The sequence below is a fragment of the Etheostoma spectabile genome, chromosome 5 (assembly GCF_008692095.1).
Source record: "Etheostoma spectabile isolate EspeVRDwgs_2016 chromosome 5, UIUC_Espe_1.0, whole genome shotgun sequence".
In the NCBI taxonomy this organism is placed as follows: domain Eukaryota; kingdom Metazoa; phylum Chordata; class Actinopteri; order Perciformes; family Percidae; genus Etheostoma; species Etheostoma spectabile.
Window position 1 is genome coordinate 1,285,983 of NC_045737.1, and position 27,184 is coordinate 1,313,166.

Sequence of the window (27,184 nt, forward strand, 5' to 3'; positions counted from 1 at the left end):
GGTTTTCTCATGATTTCTCGCCGAAGTTGGTAGATCACAGCAAACAATTTAAGTCCCATAGACTCCATAGTTAAAATGTCTGCGACCTGAACAAGATTTCCTACATTTCGACCAAAACTTATGTCTGAAGAATTAAAACTGGAGGAGAGAGAGACATTTGTTTGTTTCAGAGCATCGTCCTGCAGCCCCTCCCTCTGTCCTCTCAGTAACAGAACCTGTTGCTATGGTGATTTTCTCAGAGTACGGGCCAGAGTCTTTCTTTCAATGTCTATATCTGCAGTTGGTGAGCCTAGCGCGAAAAGTATTACTCCGATAGACTCCATAGTTACATGTCTGCGATCGGCACAAGATTCCCTACATGTTGACCAACTATGATGTCTAAAGAGTTAAAACTGGAGGAGACAGAGCAATTTGTTTGGGGAAAAAAAATCATTGAATCGGACTCAATGCATGGTTTTTTCATGGTTTCTGTCGACAGTTGGTAGATCACAGCCAACAATTTAAGTCCGACAGACTCCATAGTTACATGTCTGCGACCGGAACAAGATTCCCTACATTCTGACCAATAATGAAGTCTGAAGAGTTAAAACTGGAGGAGAGAGAGCAATTTGTTCGGGAAACTTCCAGATATCCGTACCGCAGCCCCTCACTCTGTCTCCCACTCTAGCTCTGAACATTCCGCCACATACACACACATTGGAAAATCTGAGCCGTCTGAAAACGGGACGATACGTAAACTGGGATTTGGGAGAAACCGTGCTTGATATCTGAACGCCCATTCAGCCCAATAAAGCCCAAAGTCTTGTCTTCGGTTTAAACTTTTAATCATGTTTCTACGTTAAAGTATGGCGATGCAGCACGGTCCCAAAGAGAGGGAGTTTTGAGCGATGTTGAACCATTTCCCGAACATTTCCCATTCATGTCTATGGGACATTTTTGGCCGTATTTTTGCCGATTTCGGTAAAACCACGCGGCAAATCTTGTTGAAAAGTCATAGCCCGCCATTCCCGATCAATACCCACATTTCGGTGTAATGTGTTGCGCGTGTTGGCAACGCTTTGGGACTAGTAGTGGGACAAAAAACAGGCGGAATAATAATAATAAGTATGGGCAATAATAGTCATTGTGCCGAGTGCTGCTATTGCAGCACCTCGGCACACTGAATAACTGATGACATCAGAGCTACAATAGTGGACCATGTCATCAACCATGGGATGACCCTGAGGGAAGCTGGCCAACGGGTTCAGCCTAATTTGAGCTGCTACACTGTGGCAAGCATCATTAGGACATTTCGAAATGAGAATGGGTAAGTACTTTGTAGCACTGCCATACTCTGAGAAACACAACAGTACCATACATGCAAAAATACTGAAATTGTTACTTTACAGAATTGCTAGACGTCCAGATGTTGGGGGCAGAGGAAGAATGTTCACTCCAGAGCAAGAGACTCATATAGTGAACATGGTGATTGCCAATAATGCAATAAGACTGCACGAATTACAGCAGCGCATAATTGATAATGACACCATCTTTCAAAATATACACAGTGTAAGCATTTCTGCACTATGTCGTGTACTTGCGCGCCACAGAATAAGAATGAAGCAAATTTACAGAGTTCCTTTCGAGAGAAACACAGAACGTGTAAAGCAACTGCTATATGACTATGTGCAGGTAAGCTATAGTGTCATTGGTTCTGAATTTGGAAGTGCATACTGTAGTGCTGTGCATGGGCCTGATGTGATGCATTTGTTTTGTCTTGTCCAGAGAGTGATGGAACTAGAAGCAGATGCCATGGGACATGAGCTACTTTTTGTAGATGAGGCCGGTTTAACCTCATCAAAACCAGGAGACGTGGCAGGAACATTACTGGACACCGTGCCATCATCAATGTCCCAGGACAACATGGTGGTAACATAACCATGTGTGAAGCTATAAGCCAAAATGGTGTTGTTCACCATCATGCAACCATAGGCCCATACAACACTGCACACATTATTGCATTCCTGGACACCTTACATGACATGCTCACTGTTCAGAGACCAGAGCATACCCGATATGTCATCATGTGGGACAATGTTAGTTTCCATAGGGCTGCTTTGGTCCGCAACTGGTTTACAGACCACCCATTCTTCATGGCACTCAACCTCCCTCCATACTCTCCATTCTTAAATCCCATCGAGGAGTTCTTCTCTGCCTGGTGCTGGAAAGTGTACGACCGTCATCCTCATCAACAGGTAGCTATTTTACAGGCAATGGAGGAGGCATGTGGAGATATTGACCAGGCATCATGTCAGGCCTGGATACGGCATTCAAGGAGATATTTTCCCCGGTGCCTTGGACTAGAGCAGGGGTCTTCAACGTTTTCCAGGCCAAGGACCCCCAAACTGATGGCGAGATGGAGCAGGGACCCCCTAATTATATATATTGTATAAAATTGTGTTATATCAAACTGGTCCTATAGTGCCATGTGTGCATTGATGACTGAAAGACATCTTCTGCCTCCATTTATCTGTTTACTACAGTGTGTTGAATTCATGTTAGTGTGGATTTAAAGACATTTCAATTAGTGGAAAAAATTGAAGGGGGGGGAATATAAAAAAAAGTCTAATCAACCAAAACTTTCGCGACCCCCATGCAGTACCTCCGCGGACCCCCTAGGGGTCGTGGACCCCCTGTTGAAGACCCCTGGACTAGAGGATATTGCATGCAATGTGGACGAAATTTTGTGGCCGTACCCAGAAAGACGACATGATGTAGGCTGATTGTTTTTTTGTTTTTCCGGTGAGGGCTGAGCGTTACTGCGCAGCCTTCAACTGAGCTCAAAGATGTAGTTGTGACGTGGGCAACGTGTCTGAAAGTTGTAAGTCTTCTGGTAGCTGTTCCAAGAGAAATTTGAATCATTCCCAGTCCGCAGAGATGGAGAGCGTAGGTATATGTTATGAGATAACATAGACACAGGCTAATTATTGCTAACTTAAATGCTAGTTAACATTATTAATTAAACCTAAAACAGCTAATGGAAGTTGAAACTGCCTGCGAGTTTATCTTGTACTATTCGGTGATTCCTCTACTATGCAACAGCAAATTGTGTGGTTATGACACAATTGTTAGCCTATTTTTTCAAAAACGTCTGCCATGGACCCATAACATGAGCTACAAGGTAATGGAGCCTATTATACACTGTTGTGTTTCTTTAGAAATAAACAATGGACAAATAGAGTCTTTAAACGCTTCAGATGTAAAGTTATTTGCTGTCAAAGTGACGTGAAAATGAATGGCAGTCAATGGAATGCTAACGGCGGGTGAGTGCTAGCATAAAAATGGCGCCATAGGAGCTGTGCTTAGGACCCCCTTTGTCCAGACTAAGGTCGCATTTTTTGAAATATCCGACCTGCAATGAATTTGGAACACACATGAAAGTGGCCCAAATCAGAAGATCAGATGCCGTGTGACTTGGGCTGTTTATACCCCAGCAACCACACATATGTCGCTGCAATGTATTGGCGATGTGGCGGCAATACGTAGGATATTGCTTGTTGCTTGCTCACTGGCACAACGTCCCCGTTCTGTTTCAGCAACATGTAGGTACAGAATACGGTGCAAACACATGGCTTTTAGTTTTCTCCCATTGTTCTTACCAGCTTTTTTTAATGATCTGCGTCAGCAAAATACACTAGACTCCAGTGGTAATTTTTCAGTTTGTATTACTGCAATCTAATAAATGTCTGACGGTAAATGAGAAGTGGTGTATATCACATAAGTAGTGTTTTCCCCATTGTCTCAGCTGCAGTCTAATTGTGTAACTGAAAGTGTCTCAGTCTGTCGGTCACGCCTCTTAAAACGGTATGAGTCAGTTTTATGGTTCCCATGTGTCTGGTTTGGGTTGAGAAATGTTGCAGCAAGTGCAGAGAAGTAACATTACTCTTAAGTAATTTGGACACTTATTTGAAGTCACACTTTTTTAATCTCCCTACTACTACTAAGTTTAGCTTTTAAGTTTAACACTCAAAAGCACCAGAAATAACCAATTTCAGGAAATACACTTTTTTGCCAAGAATTAGAGACTGTTATTTAAGTAAGGGGCCACCGGAGGAGTTTTGGAATCTTTAGTCAAAATAGACTTGACCCTCCCTTCATCAGTGATACATTTTCTATAAACCTCCAAAATGATTGGGAAATGACCATCCCCAACATTTTGTTGATACCTTTGTACTGATTGGTGCTTGCCAAAGATGTATAATTGTCCTTTGTTTTTGTTGTTTTACAGCCAAGAGGTATCTGACATAACCTCTGCTTTCTCAATTTACACATCACACGCCACTGTTATGGTGGCCATTTCAGTAGATTTACTCACTAACATTGTTGTGGAAACACAATAAGCCTAGAAACTAAATGCAAACTTCCTGCATTACTTCAAATACTAAGTTACTCCTCTAGTAAGTTAGTATTCACATGAAATAAAACAATAAAACATTGAGACCATTCAACAAAGCACACATGAACTGGTTGCTGTGGACTCGTCACCATGCTTCCTCAGTCATTGTATATTTTAGAGTAGGTAAAGCTGCTGAAGCTGAACATGATCCAAAACTCCATTTCTCAGACGAGTGTCAATTTGGGAGCTTCACGAAAAGGTTGTCGTTTGCACAATTTCAAATCATCGGGATCGAAAGGATATTTAAAGAGTAGCCTATGTATAAGTGCCAGAAATCACAAACACTCTGGAAACTTTGGTAGTGCCCTCCAGATTCAGACCAATCTGCTAGTGATGGGGGTAGAGACTGAGAGCTACATGGAAAGAATATGCACCAAACAAGCCACTTTGAAATGTTGCTGTTTTCATGAATCCAAAAGTTGGGTGACCCCCCCATCCTAGACTAAAAAATATTGGGTGACCCTCCCCTCAACCAAGAATAAAAAGAGGTGACCCTCCCCTATTTTACTCTGGTGGTCCATTCCATAAACACCGAACGGTCTCTTACATGAGTTTCTATTTTAAGTCTAATAAATACATGAATAAGCAAGTCTTTTAAATGCCACAATTGTACTGACTAGTAAAGCCCACGCCACAACAATATGTTATTCAAAGATTTTATGAATGCTTGATTATATTGATTGATGTTAAGAGCATGAGGGGTGAGATTAAAAAGAGATCTCTGGTTTTATGGTCCTGGAGAATGTGGGCTAATGGGGACTGGGTGGAGTGAGACTCAGTGTGGGGGCGCTGTACCTAGAATGAGAAATGAGAGAGAAATGAGAGAGGAATGCACTGGACTGCACTGGACAAGGGAAGGAGTGATGAGGGGATGAAGGGATGAGGGAGGAGATGATGAGTGGGTCAATGTAGGGATGAGTGGAGGGGGGGATGGGGGGTGAATGGTTTAAAGGATGACGGTAGAAGGGAAAAGGGGATGAAGGGATGACGCAGGTGGAAAAGGTGAAGGGAGGGTGGGTCGGGATGCGGAGACAAACAGCACTGATTGGATTGGCTTGGAATAGAAAGGCTGGTCAGTGATTAGAGGTGTGGTTGAGTGGTCGCCCTGCTCCTGAACCTAAATTAATTCATTAACTTCATTAAACACCAGCAAAATAGTAGCCCCTAACGTACCTTTCAGTCTTTCATCCTGAATTTGCTACCTGGCCTGCTAACAGTTACTGCTCACTGCTGTGGGTGTGTGCTTTTTGCTAACGTTAGCTGCTGTCGCCATTTGGGTTGCTAACTTTGTCACTATGAAATAAGGGACAAAACGTGACATCCGCAGCAGTGCGAATATGGTATTGTGTGAATACACAATGTATTGTTTCATTAGGCTGTTGTTTATCCTTCTATTTATAATGTTGTGTTGAACGTATTCCTCACTATGTTCCCCTTAGGAATATACCTGTACTTGGACCCCTATGTCTAGATAACAAGCCACAATACCCCCAGGATTCTCCCAGTTACATTTAAGATATTGAAGGTCCCATGACATGGTGCTCTTTAGATGCTTTTATATAGACCTTAATGGTCCCCTAATACTGTATCTGAAGTCTCTTTTATATAGGCCTTAGTGGTCCCCTAATACTGTATCTGAAGTCTCTTTTATATAGACCTTAGTGGTCCCCTAATACTGTATCTGAAGTCTCTTTTATATAGGCCTTAGTGGTCCCTTAATACTGTATCTGAAGTCTCTTTCCCGAAATTCAGCCTTGGTGCAGAATTACAGCCCCTAGAGCCAGTCCCACAAAGAGCTTTTCTTAGGATGTGCCATTTCTGTGTTGGTAGCCATTGAGGAGAAGGGGGGAAGGGCAAGGTAGAGGGGGGTGTGTGGCCTTGACCAATTGCCACTTTGCTCTTTTGAAAGCCATGATGTCTCTCTTTGACCCGTTTGATGCACACTATTGTGTAAGGTATCATTGAAATCAGCAGACAGTTCCGTTTTCATTGTTCATGGTTTGGGCCGCCCCTATACTTTAGCCACGCCCCTTTCACATCTACTGAACTGCATGAAGTAGAGTCTTGTGTGAGGTATCATTGAACTCAGTAGGGAGTTTCCTTTTCCTTGGTGACGATTTGCAGTGTCTGAGTGCACAAGGAGCAGCGACCCCCAGTAACCCCTGCGTGTGCAGAGAATCAAGGGCCCATCCAACGCTGCTTGCAACTTTCATTTTTTCATGATTTTAAACCTAATTTTATATACTTGGTGATTTATTTTAATAATTAGAATTTGGCTGGGTGGTTAACTGGGTGGTTCTGAATTTTGGACATAAGACCTTATTTCCAAGTTGGCCAGTGTGTTTTTTAGCAATGGAGACACTTGTCATCCAGTCCTTCCAGTTGCAGAGTTTGCTGGTGTTAGGCTAGCGCAAGTCACCAGAATCTGCTAGCCTGCCATTAAAAACTTTCTTACTGTCTTACCCACTCCACAGTACACCAAAGGCAAATAAATTATAACGCCAGGCTGTCAATGTAGATGTCTGTTAATAGAATAATGTTAGAAATAAAACTACCCGTGCATCTCAATGATCGCATTACATTTTGAGGGCCTATTTTCTCAGCAGCACTGTTAGTAGGGGTGGCAGTGGCTCAGTCCGTAGGGGGTTGGGAACCAGAGGGTTGCTGGTTCAAGTCCCTGTATGGACCAAAGTACAGAGAGTGGACTGGTAACTTAGAAGATGCCACTTCACCTCCTGGGCACTGCCAGGTGCTTTTGAGCAAGGCACCGTACCCCCCCAACTGCTCAGGGCACTTGTCCAGCTGGCAGCCCACTCACTCTGACATCTCTCCATTTGTGCATGAATGGGTCTTGAGCATGTGTGTGTAATTCAGGCCTGTGTGTAGGGATTACTAACAAAAGCAGAGTGTAAAAAAAAAAACACAGGGGCGGCTGTGGCTCAGTGGTAGAGCGGTTGCCTGCCAATTGGAAGGTTGGTGGTTTGATCCCCGCCCCTGCAGTCATTGTCGAAGTGTCCTTGGGCAAGACACTAAACCCCGAGTTGCCCCCGGTGCTGCGCATCGGAGTGTGAATGTGTGTGAGTGTATATCTGATGAGCAGGTGGCACCTTGTACGGCAGCCCTGGCCACAGTGTATGAATTTGTGTGAATGGTGAATGTTTCCTGTAGATGTAAAAGCGCTTTGAACAGTTGTTAAGACTGCTCAAACTGTATATAAATGCACATTTACATTTAAATTGTAATTTCCCCACTCATTAAACAGTATAAACTATAATAATTAAATTAGTTGTACTGTGCCGAAAAGTAAACAGAGAAGTGCACTACAGTCTGGACACCTAACTAGCTAGTAGGAGCCTTGTACATTGTTATTGAGGCATTGGATGAGAAATGAAGGACTAGGAAACATGGTGATTCAGAAGTGCATTTAGAAATTGTGAAAATAAATGGGCACCACAAAGTTTCCACAAAATTCCATTGCGAGATCCAAAAAGGAACCATCTGTGGATTCATGCTGCTGTTTTGGACATCAAGACATATACTCAAGTTGCGAATTAGTAGTGATCATTTTAGACCAGATGACTTTGAAAAACCCCAGAATCCACAAGTCACTGACAACAAGTGCAATTCCATCCATAGATTCACCAACAGCTACTGACGAATTGGTAATCACTTTTGGTAGGCTACTGTAGCTAATAAAACTAGCCCCTTTCATAACGTTAGTCTAGCGGCTACTGATAGATTGAGCCTGACAACATTAGTAGAGATGACATTACAGTTCAATGCATTGCGGAGAGTGACAATAGTGGTAGCATAGTGTGTACGGTATAGTCACTTCCTGGGTAGATACTTGGATGGGTTTACCACTAACATTATGTAATTGCTGACAGAAAAGTAATGTAAACTCTGACATTTCACATGCAAATTGCTAGTCCATGTGCTTTCTTGTACTGGTTGGCAGAGTGGAATTAGTTAGAGCTCACATGCACGGGTGCTGTCACTACAGACGGTCTTTCTCTTTCTGCCCTTTTAGAATCCATCTCTATTAGTTCTTTGTCTGTGTATTCCGGCCCATACAGGTACAATTTGTTAGATAACACACAATCCTCATCTTCAAAGTCAGAAACAGAGGCATGGCTTTCAAACGTGGCCATAGTACTATATCTTTTTGATACTTTGTGCAATGTACTCTGCTTCTGTAGCAATGAGTGACAGCGGCAGGTAAATAAACCTGAGTGATTGTCCTGTGAACCGTCTTTCTTGGTTGCCTATGTAATATCTAGGGTATAAAATTAACACCCGCCCACTCGCCAAATGCGGGTGAATTTTGCAATTGGCGGGTAACTCTGTCAATCTACCTGCCACATAAGCAGGTAGCCAATGAGAATTGAGTGATTCAGACGCTTAACTATCGGTAAGCAGAGTACGCAGTTGCTTACTGGCCCGGACCAATCAGGGGCCCGCATCACTGGAAGAAACCCCTATCGCATTTTCATTACTCGCGACAATCCCAGCAGTCCCACGTGCAGCCACTTACCAAGCGGGAGTGAGAACAGGTCAAACGCATTTCCTCGTTTCCGATATGAAGACGAGACGTGCGTCCGGCGAACGACGTCCAGCCAACCTGTAAATATTTTAACATCAATGTACGGTGTAACGTTTTTTCACTATAAAAACGCTGAAAGTTGCTGCTGCTTCAATCCTGTCGGCTCGCGGCAGCGGGCGGGACTGCTCCGTTCCACCGGCGACTGACGCGCACAAACACACATAAACACACACAATCACACAGAGTGGATTCAGGAAAAAACGCAAATGAGGTGTACAGGATGATCTAAATTTAGGACAACTACATTATTGAAGGTGCAATGATAAGTTAAGTAAGTCTAATAAGTACTTAATCAAACTGTATGATTGTGTGTCCCAGCTCGGCCCCCCTGCCACAGCGCTTGATAACGGCACAATGTCCACAAGTAGGCTCGTAGACACATCAATACTGTTTAACACCTTTATGAAGCAAAAAAGTGGCTGGTAAAGAGTAGGGGTGATCCGAGTATCCGGCTGAAACAAGTATCCGGTACGGATAAAGCACTTTTGCCGAGTACAAGTATTAACCGAGTAATATGAGTCGATATCCGTGCTCGGATTGAATAAAACTCCTCAACTGGCCGCGCAGCGTTCTGTGATAATCACAGCTTTCCCCCCCCCCCCTTCCTACAAACACGCTCGGATCAATCACACACACAGAACATGGAGAAATGCGCTTCCTCTCTCCCTCTCTCTCTCTCTCTCTCTCTCTCTCTCTCTCTCTCTATCTCTCCCTCTCTCTCGCTCTCTCTCTCTCTCTCGCTCGCTCCCGCTCCGTCAGGCAGGCAGTCGGGTCTGCGGATCTGTTCCGTTAACGTTTAGGGTTTCTTCAGCTTTAGGTTTGTTTTTAACTTCGGTTTGTAGTCCTTACATAGTAACCAGTAGATTTCTGGTGAACGTGGGGTTTGTAGTCCTTACATAGTAACCAGTAGATTTCTGGTGAACGAGGGTTTCAGACATGCTGCTTGGTTTAAATGCAACTCCCGTTGCGTCTCTGCCGTCGGAGATTTTTTTATTTTTTACTGTCAGCTGCCCCCCGCCCCCTCTCTCTGTGTCTCTCTCTTACACACACACACACACACACACACACATATACCTGATGTGGAAATAAAAAAATAAAAAAGAACCAAAAAAAAAATCCCACTGATCATAAAAAAATAAAAAGTTAAAAAAAGAAAGTTATATTGAGAATGAAAACTCTTGTTCATTACATTTTACTTCATAATTGCAACCGCATGTGTTGTATTCATTGTTGCAAAACGTTCTGTATATAGTTTGTTTGTTACCATGACAACACCATTGATCTGAAGCTCAATACTGTCATGAAAATAGTTTTCAAATCAGCAATACAAATAACAATTTTTGATCAACTCATATCAATTGCATGCTTAAATAACATACCGGTTAAAGCCCCGCACATTTCAAGAGAACCCGACCCACTTCCGGGTTAAATCTGACCACCTCCGGTTTAGGCCCTGCCCAGTCCGAGTACGGATCCGGATACAGATAATTCATGTGGTAAACAGATACAGATACAGATAATGCTGTACTCGCTCATCCCTAGTAAAGAGTGATCGTGGTGGGCCGATTTTTAAAGTGCCTCTGTGGTCGAAAAACTTAACTTCATGCCCTGATCATATCACTCCGCCGCCGTAGCTAGTGCTACCAACTACAGGGAACAATGTATAACTATTGCAATGGGATGCAAGGGTAATTCTATTTCTAACATTATTCTGTCAACAGACAATTACGTCAATGGTCTTGTGTTATACTTTATTTGCCTTTGGTGTACGTTTTGCCAAGCAGATACTGTTGACTTGCGTTTGCCTAGTACCAGCAAACTCTGCAACTGGAAGGACTGGATGAAAAGTTTTGAAAATGGTCTCCACTGAGAAAAAACACACTGGCTAACATGGAAAGAAGGTCTTATGTCCAAAATTCGGAACCACCACTTTAATAACATATTTGTAAAAAACTCTGAATTTTTTTTGCTTTAACCAGACTACAAGACTACTAAGAATACAATTTGCTAAAACTGGATATTTTGTGCAACCCTTAAATTTCTGTTAGCATCATCTTCAGTAAAACAATACACATCCTAGACTTGACACACGTGTACACTCAGCGTGACATTTGCTATCAAAGTGTGTATTGTCTCAGATTTATCAAGATCCTGCCGCAGATGACTTGTTAATCAGTTCAGACTTGGGTGTTCCTCCCTCCGCCCGCTCTGATATGACCTTGCGCTCCCGCCACGATGAACAATAGGCCTGCTGTCGACCGGCTCCAGCACTTTCCTTTACCTGGCACTGGACCAAACCCCATCAATTCATGTGGCTCTCTGTTGTGCTGTTTACTTAATATGGGGTCAGCACATTTGACCATCTCACATCCGCTCATCTATATAGCGGTAGACTTATACAAGACTGTGGTTGTACTCAAAATCTCCCAGTGTCTGTGTGAATCAGCCAACTGAAACACATATTTTATGTGTAATGAAGCATAAGTAGGGTAGGGTATGGTAGAGGTAAAGGGGTCAAAATGTTAAGGGAATATGAACTAATGGTTTAATTATGTATTTTACAAACTGTGTAAAAAATGTTGTGTAAAAAACAACAAGTGACACAAATGACCAGCTACACACCTAATTTGGGAAAATCAAATGGTACACTTTTCCTGTTCACTCAATGGAGCCTGAGAGTCACCCAGGCTCCATAGAGATTGTTTCTGCCTCCAGTAAAACAGTTTGTTACCATGCCTTAAACACACTGAGTCACTGCTTGTTTGCTGGTGCAGTGTTATGGTGACCCAGTCAAACCCTAGCTGTATATCCTCTCTGTCTTTCCACCTCCACCCACTGACTCTCATGTTGCCCTCTGCTGTATTGCCATGGAGACAATAGGGTATCTGAGCTCATGCTCAAGCTTTCAGCAGCACTGTATCCAGGGTTATATCAAATTTAATTTTTATTTTTAGTGTCAAATTATCACAGAAGTTATCTCATGACACTTTGACTCATGACAGATTGGATTAAGTGTAGACCACACAGAGACCCAACAATTCCCCCCAGAAGAAAGCATTTTGTAGCAAGTAGCAAGGAAAATCTTTGTTTTAACAAGCAGAAAACCTCGGACAGAACCTGGCTCTTGGTTGGAAGTCATCTGAAAACAACTGGTTGGAGAGGTGGAGAGGGGGGGATAAAGGAATACGACACAAGTTATTATAGCAGTGGGTGTAATGGAATGAACAGTGGAAATTATAGTAACAGTAATGATAATAGAACTGTGACTAATAATAATAATATTAATAATAATAAGAGTAGTAGTAGCAGTGCAGGGTATGGGGCAGGACCACAGCTACCACAATCTAGGTGCCATCACAATCCAAGGAAAACTGAGAGGCGAGAAAGCAAGGACTCAGGATGTTTAGAATTTTGTTGTTGTTGTTGTTGTTATTAGTGCTTTAGGTGTTTGAAGTTGGATGATAATAATGTGGCTATGAGTCCCTTATCAGGTTCAAGGAAATACATTTTACATTCTCCTGCTGACTATGCTAACCTCCTGCTGACTCTGCTAGCCCGGGCTAGCTAGCCGGCTGACTGTTCAATTTTTATCATCATATTAACATCAGAGTAAACACAGAGGAAAAGGTAGAGAAGGTATGTATAAGCTAGCAAGACCATCTCTGCGACCATCTCATGACTACAAGTCGCTTTCCCAGATAGGGAAATCAACCCACCAGTTTCTTGGTGAGCTTCTTGCCTGTCAGCTTGCGGTGATTACCAGTGGGATGTCCGGTGTCTTTTTGCCAAGACTTTGCTGGATCCTGGTGTGATAGTGCCATTCAACCAGGTGACTCATTCTGTTTCTTGATCTGACATCCACTGCTGCGTTATGATAAATCAACCACAAGTTGAAGGAGCAAATAGGATAACATTTCACTGGAATTGCATCTTGTCCGATTTCATGTGACAAATAAAATGTATTGATCGAGCGCCTTTCTGTGCTACTTTGCCTTGCAGGCTCAGCTATTGATAAACAGAAACTATAACAGTGATTTAAACTGATAAGGGGAAATAGTACGCTACTTGATCCATGAACCATCAAGCCTCCTTAACCAAGAATATTATCATGTGTTTTGTGTGAATTGTGTGTATCTCTATCACTAAATCAAAAATATTTTACACGTTGCAAGGAATTATTTAGGACCAGGAGAACTTAAAAACAACATGTAATTTTAACAGGGTCTTCATCGTCCAAAGTTGTTGGTGCTCTGGCCCTAATTAATGCTGCAAGGATGGAGTTTACCGCCATGCTAGCGACTCTTTTCTTCGTCATAGTGGCACTTTGAGCAAAATGCTAATGTCAGAATGCCAACACCCACAATGATAATGCTAATATGCTGATATTTAGCAAGGAATATTTTCCAGGTTCACCGTCTAAGTTTACCCTGTTAGCATACTAAAAATAGCTAATTAGCACTAAACACTGTTGCTGAGGTTGATGGGAACTAGTTTTGTTACAAAACCAAATTATTGCTGTGTCAGTCGATTGCTTGGGTGTCTATTTCAAGCTATTCAAAGCTATTTCCCTGAAAGTAAAAGCTTGACCTGCTAATGGCACAAGTGGAAAAGTCAGAGGATCAATCAAGTCATCTTCTAAGGAACATGAATGTCTATAAAACCTTTTTTGTCCAATAGTTCAACTTTTTTTAGTCCAGCCGAAGTGAGGGACTGACCATTGTCATCTGTAAAATGTTTCATGTTGATGTGCTCAAACAAATTAATACAGGTGCAAGACAACAAAAGGCAGCTATGATGCATTGCTTTTTCAGCAACCGCCCTGTAGATTTGACTGGGGAGCATCATGTGGACAGATACAGTAGATTTGCCCTTGAGCCCCTGTGGTGCAGCCAACCGTGACCCAAGCAGCAGTAGCCGGATTGAGCCGGTTCAGTGTAATGGTGCCTTGCCTTGGTGGGTTCAGCACTCAGTTATTTAATCTGCACGCACAAGCCGGTCACTGAGGGAGGTCAGATCAAGTGAGGAGCAGAGAAAAGAGGAAACATGAACTCCGCTTTGCATGCAAGTGTCACTTGGTCTATTGTGGCTCTGATGCTGCTCTTCCCAACAGGTTATGAAACATGTATCGCTTCAACCCAACTCATTAAATAAAGAACATGGTGCGTCCCCTAATAGCCTTAGTGCTGATTTTGAAACAATTCTACTGAAATTGAGCTCATTTGAACTGGATTATATAAAAGAAATGAGCAAGACATTAAAACAAAAGAACACTTACTTATTATGCTTTATGAGGCAGCTGCAGTTTTTCTGATGATTAGAATGTAACAAAGTCTAACCCATGCTGGGTTTATAGTTGCTGTGCAATATGTCACAATGTACTTCAAGTGAAATGTTACCCATTTCTTTTTCTGGAAAATCTTAACTTGATTAACATTTTGCAACTATTATTTTCAACTCATATTTACCGTAATTGGCCAAGTTTTTATTGCCAAAACTGGGCCCCCTGCTTGCACATCGCCCTTAATACTACATCAAATCCCAGAATGTTATTGCTGTTTTTAGTGAGTCACAGTTGCCCTGTGTTAATCAAGCAATCAGACATGACACCCACAGTGCCAGTTAAATGTAAGTAATGCTAACATGCCACCATTCTGAAATCCCCCAGAACCTCCTTTTTCTTTGAAGTTGCACCATGAGAAGTTTTAGTCACTGCACCTGCAAGGCCATGTTCAGACAGCATTGGCCGTCCGACGGTCTGGAAAAAACGCAGGTATTTCCATTAATTTTGAATGGGAGTAGTGCATCTGCTGCAGTGGGGGTTACTGCAGGGGGGACACTGAAAAAAACGCAGCGGGCCTGTTGCGAAAAGTTGAGACCAACTCAACTTTTGGAGAAACACAACCCCATGTCACGCTGCGGTGGCCAATCATGTACTGTAACCAGAGATCAAATTGGTCGGTGTGTTTTGAGCTATGGTTTGAGGCGGTGACAATCCCGTACAGGAAACGGTAAACATCACTGCCTTTATCGCTGTGACTAGAACGTTTTAAAACACTTTGAGGGTAAAAAACGAAACACAATCACTGAACTGCCAGGGAGTTTGTGTAATAGCTTAATGTTTCCTGCAACAACAAAAGCCCTCGCTATGTCTCTTTTCTTTCTCTCTCTCTCTCCTATGAAATGAAGATGCCTTCAAGTGTGATCAGAAACGTTGAAATCTATAAACGATCTGACAGTAATTGTGAAATATAAAGTCTACTTTTGCTTTGTTGGGGGGGTTTATGAACACAAAAGGATGTCACACCAATTGTCCATTCCATTGACACTCCCACAACCGCACAACCCGCAAATTGCCGGACTGATTTTTTTGGTCCCCATAGTTCACACGCAAGCACTAGTCCCCTAGAGACTCACTCTCCCCTAATGCCCTTCCTTTCATGTGCTTATGTTACATAAGCAGCCACTTGCTCAACAGACATGCTGGGTGTTAGCTGCCAGCGATTCCAGTAAAGTCCTTAGTCAGTCAGATATAAACACAGGCTTGAATGAAGACATGTAACTCTTCACTCTTACTGTAAACCGAATGCCTGAGGAGATTCATTATTTATCATTATTACCAGTGCATGTTATTGTGCTATATCCAGTAAGATGCCATGAGTTATTTATTTGGAATTACCACCATTGAATGGTGTACCAGCTGTTAGTTTGTTGCCATGTTATTCACTGCACTTTACTCTAGATTAAGTAAATTATCCACAGTGCACTCTACCTCTAGTGTTGTGTCTCCATGAAAGCCTATTTTTCCTGAGGCCAATATAGGTTTTTAATGCTTTGTGATGTGAGCCCTTTATATTCACATGATGCTACAAACTTCAGCAATGTGACGAGAAGCTGAGCGTCTATCCTGAGCTGTCTTTACAACGCTGTAGAGTGTTTTAAAATTAAGACATTTGTATCCAATGAAACGTGAAACTAGACAGCCTAAGAAAATAACTTTACCAACCACTATAGCTTTTAGAGTAGCATGCTGAATAACTCTCCAAGTTCTTGCTAACTTTTTGCAAGGGAAAGACTTTTTTTTGCAAGGCCATTTTCAAAGGCGACCCTTGACCTATTTTACCCTATTTACCTATTTTACTTATTATCAGAGTTTGGCCCTGCCTTCTTGTAGGTCAAAACATCTCACACCAGTGACAAATAATTCTGGAGGTGGTTTCAGAGAAATGTAGCTACTATTATATTGCCTAAAATACAGTACAACCATAAACAAAGATGAACAGGGAGTCATAGCAAAATTGGTTTAGATACTGTAGATAAGGCTGAACATTAACCGTTGACTCCTAACACTTGGTGCAAGTCTCAACATACTGCCTCCTTTGCTTATCATTTAGCTGGACTATTTTTGGGACATTAGGGAGCGTGGTTATGTAATTTAACACCAAATGTGAAACATCTATGGAATCTTATCTTTAAGGGATACATGAGGGAGTTTCCCCATGGTGAAAAAGATGACAAAACTTTGACCCCTCAGTTAAATTTAGTGTCCCTTTTGTTATGATAAAGCATGAATGCTTGGTGTGGACAGGAGAATAGGGTCAGCCGCTCAAGGCTCCAGTTTCCGTCTACTCACAGAAATCTCATTGTGCATTGCTTGTTCTCTCGTTTGGTGGGGACCACTTTGAGGTCATAAATATGCTGTTTCCACCAGGCGACACTTTTTTTGTGGAAGTGCAGTGACACAAGTGTCTCCATGTCAGCTTGAGACAGACGTGTCCTGTGGCGACACATTGTTCTGACAGCCCTAGAAAACAAAGCTGTCAGCGAGGATCTGGGTATTGTCACTTTAGACTCAGCAAGGCTCTTTGGTTCATTGTTCAACTCAGCACACAAAGTCAATGCAACATGCCGGGCATTCCGTAAATGAATTGAATTCTGCAGACCCCTGGAGAAATAAATACACTTCCTGAGCCACTTATGGACATTGCTTTTGACAGTTTTTTGCTCCATATAAGGGACTAGACTGTGGTCACACTCTTAGAAGGAACCAATTTTTTTAGCATAAGACTGACACTTGCTGATGTTTATGAGGAGTTGCCTCTCAAAGGGAAACGCCTTGCAGCCTTATCAACACAGATGAGGCAGGCTGCATGGGCCGTAAACACAACTCACTAACCCCTACAATCTGAAAGCTAAAATGTGAGCCACTTATTTTTAGCACTGCTAACTGGAAAACAGAGATATAATCTTCTGTAGCACTTTTGGAAACAGTAAACCAAACACACTTTCAGTAACCTACATGAGTAAATAATGCTAGAAACCCATGGTGATTACTGGGTAAATTTCACTTCCAAAATAACACTTCAAAAACACAGTACTGTACTGTAGGTGATTTATATAAAAAACAATATTACAACATTAGGACTAAAGACTACATTTACATCTGAGCTTCAGCAAGTGAAAATGGCTTCCCCAATAGGAAAAGACCATTTTTGCAGTAAACACATCTCTGTTAGTGAAAAGACTAATACTTTTATTTATCTTACTCATGGTTTAAAAACTGGATCTGTGCCTTGTTAACTAGCAATTAACAATCAATAGACAAAAATTACATAGATGAGCCAAGATATCGTGCCTTGATTGTCACATCTGTGCAGTACATGTTACATAAATACCACACCTCATCATATAGACTATTAATGTGCATGTTTTCTTTCTGTTGATTGCTAAGTAGCCCATTCCAGTTCAATGTAACTTTTTGTACAATGTAAAATATTTGTCCTTTCCTTGAGTAGTCTATTTCCATTTTGTGATGCTTTGTAGCCTACTTCCCTCCACCACAATTCATGTGTGAATATTGTCCTTTTTACTTCACTGATTCCCCTTAATTTGCTACAGTTGGTTACTTTGCAGATAAAGCTTTAACATACAAAATGCACAATGGGTTTATTATATATGATGATGCTTAGATTACACCAAACAAAGTACACTGCAACAGTAAAAAATCTGCTTACGAATGCATTCATTAGCCATACTACAGTGCATTTGGATTAATTTTACATTACAGCACTCTTCTGTACAATCACAGTACGCCATGTATTTACTTCAAATATCATTCAGAGAGATTAAGTGAAAGGCTGTTTAGCACGGTGGTTTTATCACTCCGACTGGCGTGTGTGTTTGGAATGTTTCTGCGCACCGAGACAGCGAGGCGGCGCTCTGTCTGCTTCCCCGGCTGCGATGTCCCCGCTGGAAGCGCGTCCCGGCGCGTCCCGGCAGAGCGACCTCCCACCGCAGCCCTATAAATACTCAGAGGCTCAGCTCTCCGCCACTCACTCACTACTCACCCCAAGCCTAAAGCCGCTCCGGCGAACCAGTGCGCACTCATCAACTCATCCTCGCCAAGTTGGAGGGCCACACTTGGAGCAGAGAAACCAGGACATCCAGCCGAGAAACAAAGACAAGATGTCGTCCTACGTTTCATCCGAATGCCACCGTGTCAGCCCAACTGTCCACGGCAACAAGTTTGACACGGCGCACCGTAAAAAGGCCGTGGCCAACATTTTCGAAAAGGTCAACCAGGACTCCCTGATGAGACTTTTCCAGAAAACGGGCGACATGAAGGCGGAGGAGAGAGTGAGGAGCATCTTCTCCTACACCCAGGACCCGGAGGAGACGGCCCGTGCCCTGATGGCTCTGAAGCAGCGAAAGAAGGACAAGTTCCTTCAGATCGCGGGCATGATCCGTCAGCTGCTAACGATGAGTTGACTGTTTTAAGAGTCCTTTACCGCCTGTGTCTATGTCGGCTCATGAGTGAGCCGAATGTGAAAAAACTCCCGATATGACTGGGTTACCGCCGCAGATGCGGCTCACCTTTCGCCGGAAAAGGAGCGTCAGGTGCGGAGGAGACGTGCAGCCGGCCGCCTGGAGGGCAACATGCTGCAGCTGTCGCCTCGTGGATGGAGGTGACAGCGTGGAGTTCTGCCTGATGAGGCATGATGAACTGACTGGGAATTTGAAGGGCACCCACGACTTTCCTGAGACTTTAATTTATGAATGCATTCCTGTGGATGTCTGACTGTGAAGCAGCTCATTGTACAGGTGTACATTACGTCGGTGCATGGCTGCAATAAGAGACTTTATAGTGCCGAAAAAAACTGCCTACAGGAAAGCCTGTCCTGAACACATGCCTTGTCTCTTAGCTTCATATTGTAATAATTATGAAAACTACTCATTAGTGGCCACTAATGTGTTATTGTCACAAATGTTATAGCACAATTATTTGCATTCATGATGTGTTCCTTTGTTTGTATATTTTTAAATAAATTATTTCATTCTATACAAAAGTTGAACCTTGTTTGTCCTTATTACACAGGTCATTTACACGGTTATCACATCAGGTCATATAAGGTCAATACCACCCTGTTTAGCTATGGTAGATATATGTAGAGTAGGCCTACTGGCAGGGGGAATAACGGTTCCATTATGTAAAAAAACACTTTATAGGGCATCACAATGGTGTTTACCTTTTATCACTCAAGAATTAGTGAGGCTTCGAAACACAAGCATGGACTGCAAAAACAAAAGAGATAACATCAGTGTAAGCATAGTGAAATCATCTTCTAATTCTCATGTAAAATTTGACCTATTTATTTCAAAAGTGATACATTTTGATTCAAGATAGCCAGTCAACATGATTTTTTTTTTTAATAACACATCTTAGCTATCTGCAGTCCAACAGCTGTGCCATTTTTGTTGGTCATAAACAGGGAAACCCCTCAGGTCTAACAGTCCAAATCACCAGAACCAACAGGAATCTGATGAGCTAGTCTTGACCTCACGCCTCTGACATTAGCTGTAGATGGATACACCACACAGGAATGTAATAGCTCACGTAAAATGTTGAGTCATGTAATCTAGGATTCTATTTATTTCACAGTAAAACATAGTAGGCACATGATGAGCACATTTCTGCTACATTGTTCTTCAGTCTGATGCAGTAGAGGGCATTTAAAGGGAATAGAAGGAGAATGTGGTTAACCTTGTGTTTTCCTCACAGTCCTGTATGCCTTACCAGACCAGTGTGAACCAGTTAGAGCTGGCAGGGTGGGGGTGGATGGGTTTCTCTGCACATCATGTTTTTGCAGGAGTCTATTTAATCATCCCTGCTCTAAAGATAAGAACCTGTCTCATCTACATTGCCGGTTTAGACGGCTGGGGGTTTCACCTCAAAGCATAAATGATCTCTCCATCGCTGCAAACATCTAACATATTAATAATAATTGTGTTTATGTTGCACTTTTCAGATTGAAAGATTTACAAAAATACAATTAACATACAAATATAGAACATGAGAGCACATATTTTAAGCAGTGGAAATGCAAGATAGGATCTCAATTAAAGACAAAATGTATTATAAATACAATGGATCAAAATACTTAAATAATAATACAAATCAATCATACTTTAAGTTCAAATAAAAGTACATGAAATAGTAATACACTGTAAAGGGGAAATATGCAGTGATGCAAGCATACAAGAGAATACATGTAGGCCATCTTGTAATGAGTTTTAATGAAAGCACTTAAATGCTGCAGTGGAGTCTGAATACTACTTACTACTACTACATTCACACCCTATTTCAAAACCTTTGTGGTATATTTCACAGGGTTTCATCAGTGTGTACGTAGGCTTAGCTGCAGACACACAGATCACTTGAGTGGATGCCAGCTAATCTTCTTGTTTCTAAAGTCCCTCTACAAGCCCAAACCGGTTCTCTGGGCTGTTGCGCATGAGGCCATCTGACTGTGGGTGATCCTCGCATGTGCAGAGATATGGGAAGCTCAAGTGTCAGTCACCCTGTAATGCGGAACTCTGAGGTGAATAATCACCTGTGACTGGTATAAGGAGTGGTTGTGTGCTGACGCCAGAAACAAATGACTTTACACCACAGACAGTCAGATGCTGAAATCTAACTTTAACTATTACCCCATAGGCAACTTTTAAAGATAAGGTAGAAAATGACTTTCTCATATACAGGTTAACCCTCTGAGGTCTAAGGGCATTTTTAGATATCGTCTTGAATTCTCCATTTAAGGGTTTTTGCATATAACGTGATCCCCATGTGTTTCATATCAAAATGTTCAAAAAAAACTCAGCTTTCTGAATAGCGGTGGTCAAAATTGTTCCAGAGCAATGTATAAAGAGATAATTTCTCCCTAAAGTGGAAATATTTTTATTGTCAATGTGCACGCACATATGCAAGAAAATGTAGGTTTTCACGCTCCAACAAACATACACAGCAAGATTAAAAGACACATGTCAACAACACCATAGACATTATTTACAGGCTCTGATGCAAACATATAACAAGTTAAGTTAAAACCCTTCTGCAAACAGCATTTTGAAAGTGCAATGGTATAGTGTTAAAGTGCATGTGCAAATGACATAACAGTGTAGTACCAGGTGGTGGTGGGGGGATTAAGGTTCAGCAGGTGAACAGGTTCAAAACAAACTTAGCTTTCTGAATATTGATCCTAAAAATTGTTCCAGAGCAATGAATAAGAGATAATTTGGCCCTAAAGCAGAAATATTTCTCAAATCTCTTGTGAAAACAAACATACACTCAGTTGTTTTGGTGCTTGAAATTAGTTAGCAAAAGGTTTGGGTTCACAAGAGTAGCGCAGTAGATGAATAAAATAGAAAACAAATAAATAAAACGAAATTTTGTAACATCGTTTTTCGAGTTGAAGTGTTGGTCAAACATCGCTTGGACTCGCCGGTGCATCTTTTGTCCTCCGAGGGTTAAAATGTTAAAAGTGAAAGGGGAAAAGTATTGAATAATCAAAGGAACAATATGAATTTAAAGCCAAGTGTGTTTGTTTTCTTTAAATTTACGCCTGTAATCATCATTCTTGCCAAGAGTCAGATGAGAAGCAACATAAATTAAACTAATCTCCTAGTTTTAACTATTTGTGTTAAACTAGCTCGCTGGCTGCTTGTGGTTTTATTTATTCATTATTTGTATTTAGCTTAAAGACATGAAGGTATCAAACTTCTCCTCTGACTCTGGGCAAGAAAGCAAATGTCAAATGATTTCTTGCAAGGAATTGTGTTTTAACATATGGCAATAAACATTTTATAGTCTTGGATTAATGCTTTTTCTTGATTAGGATGCTTCATTTATTTAAGTAATAACCTTAAGCTGAGGTTACAAAGGTCACAGTTCACCCACCTTTTAAATTGCCACCACAGTTTGTTTGGCTCGTGTACGTCACACCAGGCAGCATCTTTTATTGGCCCCCTTTCCCTTTTAAGGCTATCGTTACTATGAAAAAAAAACTAAATATTCAAGGCAAAATGTCTTGGCTGTGTTTGCTGTGTTGGCAACTGTATTCAACATTGGACGGGCCTGTCCTCTCCCACCCTCTTCCTGCCTTTCATCGGTCTTAGAAATAGTGAATGTTTGATGTCAACAGACATTGTGGCAGACAGCCTTCGAGCCTGGAGGACAGTTAGCGAAGATAGAGGAAGATGCAGGGTGGAGGTGTGTGTGGAGCGGGGGTAGGGGAACAATTAAATGATTTAAATGAGAGTGAAAGGTGTTAAGTGTTTTAGGAACTAATGCATGATTGAAAACTATGAAAAAAAGAGTGAACAAATCATGTTGCACAAAATACGCACACAAAAAAAACAGCTTGACATGAAAATAAATGAATTGTAACAGGTTAAAAATAACGCCAAGAAATAAAATGTGTATTCATTTGATGTATTTGTCCAAAGAGTCCTTGTGCTCTTCTTCTGAGAAACATGCAAATTAATAACATAATATAAACCACATTGCTACAAAAGGATCTGCTTTATCCTTACGCCTGAACAAAGAGAAACCTCCCCTCTCTGTTTGGGCAGTCAAACTGGCCTGCTCCTTGAAACGTTTAATATTATTCTTGTCATGAATACGGCCAGTGGGGGTTTGATAAATAAAGGCGCTAGATCAGTGATTATGTGGCCGGGAGTGGCAGTTGTGATTCCAGTGCAAACCGGTTCAAACCAAACCTGTGATGAGGAACCAAGCGTGAGCTGTACACAGGCTTAGGATTAGTCAGCGTTTGGCTGAAAGATCCTGGCGTAAAATCAACAGCCCTCAACATACAGTATATGAGTGTCCTGATTGATAAGACGGCGTGGGCTGTGACACTTGGCCAGGTTCACATTAATAAAAACCTCCTCTTTGTTCTATATTTAGCTTGCTTTTTTCATATATAAAGCCAATCTGCCAGATCCTTCCTGAAAATAGCACCAGAGAGCCATCCAAAAGTCGTGAGCCAGTGACTACAGTTATTAAATTCCCATTTATCAGACAATAAGGACTTTTGTTAACAATGCTTATTTTAAGAAACAAGTGGGGGAGGTTACCAGAAGCCACCCACACAGTAGCTGCTCAAACTTCCTTAGAAATAGGCTCAACCACTCTTTGGATTGTTTAATTGTGGTTCACTTAGTATTAAACGTCTGTAATTTATTAATAGAAAGTTCAATGGGTTGGAGGTGATCATCAAAATGTGAAAAGTGTCTTGAACTTACTTGACATTATAAGTTAGTGCACGTTCAGTCCAGTTAAAGTAACAGATCCATGGATGTGAAGGCCTATCAATGCCAAAACGCTGCACAGTAGTTTATAATATTATTGAAAAAAACATTTAACCTCCAATTATGTAACAGGACACACTTGCACACATCTAAGATGCCAGCAAAGTGCATGGCGCAATGACATGCATTGTATCCCAGCAAAACTTGAACTGGTTCAACTTTTGTGGGGGACATGGATGTCTGGACCACATTTTGTGCCAGTCCAGACGGTAAAAATGAAAAAGGTAGATATGTTGGCTATATAGCCACACTGGGGCATGATGATTCTCCTGATAATAACCAACACAAAATAGAAATATTTAGTTTTGTGGTTAGAACCTAGTGAATGTGTTATTTTCAGCACAACAAGTCTAATTTTGATAAATCCGCTTAATCATCAGTTACAGGCTCCAACTGCTTGATCCAGTTATTATATTAAAGGTATAACAGAGCTTGCCGTGAATGACTGTGACCGTTAAGTCTGTCACGGTCAGATCCTTTATAATCTATAAGCACCCGTCTTCTTATCTCTGACAAAGTTGCCTCCTCTCAGATCAAAGCACTGCCCTATTTTTTTCCACCACGTGTCAAAAGCAGCTGGTTGACTGGCAAGTCAGGACAGGGCAAAGGTTAAAATGTTATAATGGTGATGTAAGGAAGGGGGTCAAATGTGCCAGAAGAAGATACATGTAGAAAAAGAGCACTGACTGTAAGGCTGGCCTGTCTGACTCATAGCTTCTCCCACAGGGAAATGTGTGTAGCGGCATCATCCGGAGTAGCTCATGATTGGAAAACAAAAGAGACAGACTGAAAATGAAACTCATTCCTCAGAATCCATAAAGGATTTTCTGGAATTTGGCATATTTGCGGTTACTAATTGTCTTTGTGCAGATGTAATTCTCATGGGAGCCAGCCGGGAGCAGCTGGACAGGCTTTCTTTGTTGTTTTTGGATGACTCAGTGTATTGCACATACTTGTCCCCGCTCTGGTACGCAATTTGCTCCGGCCTCACATTAACACTGCTGTATTTATTGCGTCATTGTTCTGCGTTGGCAGTGACCTCTGCCACCTGGATGGCAGTCACAGAGGGACAAGCAGACACCATGTCGCTTCATCCACATCCCAAGCAAAACATTGGAAACATCATGGCAGCTCAGGACCACACTGTGGTTTGCGACAGCAATCCTTCCTTTCACTGCGGCTGCTTGTCGTTTGTGACAAACGTGCTGGACTACAGGATAGAAATTATGACTATACTGTGGTTCCAAGGAAGTTTCCATGTGGTCTGGTTGCAAGAAGAAATTATTTCCCCTTGATACTGGTCATGTTCTCTGACTGTACTTGATGTTGTTGAAATTAAACCAACCATAACACTGTGTTTGGCAAATGTTTGTTAACAGATTCATCTTCTTAGCTTCATCACCACAGAGCCACTTTAAACTATCCCCCCTAAATTTCAACCCAGTTGGTCCCCCTCTTTGTCCAGAGAATACTCTACTTGGGTGGAGAAAAGAACAGTAGGAGCCTGTAACTGACAAAGCAACCCTACACCGCAGCCCGACACACGTTGCTCGGTCGTGGCTTGGTAGTGTTGCATTCCCCCGACTCATTCCCTGGTTCTGCTTCTCCATAAGCATCATGAAATCAAGGTTAACTTCTCCTGCTGCAGATTTCCCACTGTGAGCACAGGTGAGACACTTTGTTTCTCTCACTATGACTCTAGAGCAGGGGTCTTCAACAGGGGGTCCGCGACCCCTAGGGGGTCCGCGGAGGTACTGCACGGGGGTCGCGAAAGTTTTGGTTGATTAGACTTTTTTTTATGTCCCCCCCCCCCTGCAATTTTTTCCACTAATTGAAATGTCTTTAAATACACATTAACTTGAATTCAACACACTGTAGTAAACAGATAAATGGAGGCAGAATATGTCTTTCAGTCATCAATGCAAACATGGCACTATAGGACCAGTTTGATATAACACAATTTTATACAATATATATAATTAGGGGGTCCCCGCTCCATCTCGCCATCAGTTTGGGGGTCCTTGGCCTGGAAAACGTTGAAGACCCCTGCTCTAGAGTCTCTACTTGCTCCAAAGACTATTGCCATCACCCTCTCACTTTCTGCCTCGCTCTATTACCCACTCCCCAGGCACACACACACGCCGGCTCGAGGCACACACCAACGCACAAGTACCAAAGAGTTTCGCGACTAACCCTCCGGAAACCACACACACCTTAGCGTTCTGGTGGTGAAATGCACCAAAATGCAAAGAAACACGTTCATCCACGCAGAACTCCGAAAGGGTCACAACTGGCATGTCCATATCCACTGGCAACACTGTCCGCACATACCAAGAACCATAACCTAACCATAACTATAACAATGTGAGCATCCAATACACTGCTGAACGACAATGTTATGTAAACAGTGGCGCCAAGGACGTGCTGCATGCTCCAACTGATAATACTATCCGCTCTTTAGAGTCCACAGCCATGCTAGCAGCTCTGTGAGATTGTACTTCCTGTTAGGTGCTTTAAGCTAAATGCTAACCTTAACATGTTCACATACTCACGATGACAATGCTATGCTTACTATTGTTTAGTAGGTATGATGTTCAACCAGTTCAACATCTTAGTTCGAGCATGCTACCACATAATACTAACATTATTTTGATATATTATTTATTTATTTTTTGCATTTTTTTGTTGTTCATTTTTTGCCTTTGTTAAGTAGCAACAATACAAGATTTGAGGAGAAGAGAGAGAGAGACACAGGGGGAAAGACATGCAACAAAGGCGCTTGGCTGCATGTGAACCACGAAGTTCATGGTCAACGCTTCAGTCCCTAAGCTGCTGGGGCACTCCATAATAAATTACAAACAAAGTACAGCTGAGTCTGATGGGAATGCCATTAGTTTCTCAGATATTTTGGTCAAAAAACTAAGTATTTAACAAATAAAAATCTTAACCCTGCTGATGGCACTAGATGAAAAGTTAAGGGATCACCAAAGTGATTACAGAGCACCCATTGGGGGACATACATGTTGTTGTACCAAATTGCATGGCAACAGTTTTTGAGAAAGCTGATTCTCAGCAAATCAAAGTAATTCGGATACATCCATATTCCATATTTCAGCCTGAAACAAAGTGGTGGACTGACTGATCCACAATGCCATTTCTAACACAAGCCCTCAGCATGGCTAAAATGCTAACCTACTAACATGACGTGGTCGGCCTGCACACACTGCAGCAAATGACAACTCTTTTTGTTTGCAACCCAGAACATTGGGTTTCCATGCACAGGCTAATAATGAATTTTGGGCTATATTTTCTTCACATTTTCTCCACATATCTTTCTCAACATGTCTGTGCAGATTTAATGACAGTACAAATTTTGAATGGCTGTTTTCTCCAAATTTTTATTTTTCTGAGACACAGGCCAGAAATCTCCACTTCATTATCACTTACATTCACCAAACTTTCCACTTGTATCCATATATATATATTTTGCAGGTTTGTAC

General features: G+C 41.9%; 1 protein-coding gene and 2 long non-coding RNA genes across 3 annotated transcripts; 2 read left to right on the plus strand and 1 right to left on the minus strand.

Annotated features, from left to right (window-relative positions):
• Positions 1–1,099: 1,099 nt before the first annotated feature.
• Positions 1,100–17,802, minus strand: LOC116689544 (uncharacterized). The gene is made up of 3 exons (XR_004332030.1): positions 17,791–17,802; positions 17,561–17,565; positions 1,100–1,167 (listed from the first exon to the last, which is right to left on the minus strand). It is a non-coding gene; the product is annotated as an uncharacterized LOC116689544 (long non-coding RNA).
• Positions 4,743–26,177, plus strand: LOC116689525 (uncharacterized). The gene is made up of 3 exons (XR_004332011.1): positions 4,743–4,986; positions 22,290–22,301; positions 26,164–26,177. It is a non-coding gene; the product is annotated as an uncharacterized LOC116689525 (long non-coding RNA).
• tcima (transcriptional and immune response regulator a) lies at positions 18,355–19,384 on the plus strand. The gene has a single exon (XM_032516092.1). It carries the CDS (start codon positions 18,501–18,503, stop codon positions 18,801–18,803), a length of 303 nt encoding a protein of 100 aa, XP_032371983.1. The 5' UTR covers positions 18,355–18,500; the 3' UTR covers positions 18,804–19,384.
• Positions 26,178–27,184: the final 1,007 nt, after the last annotated feature.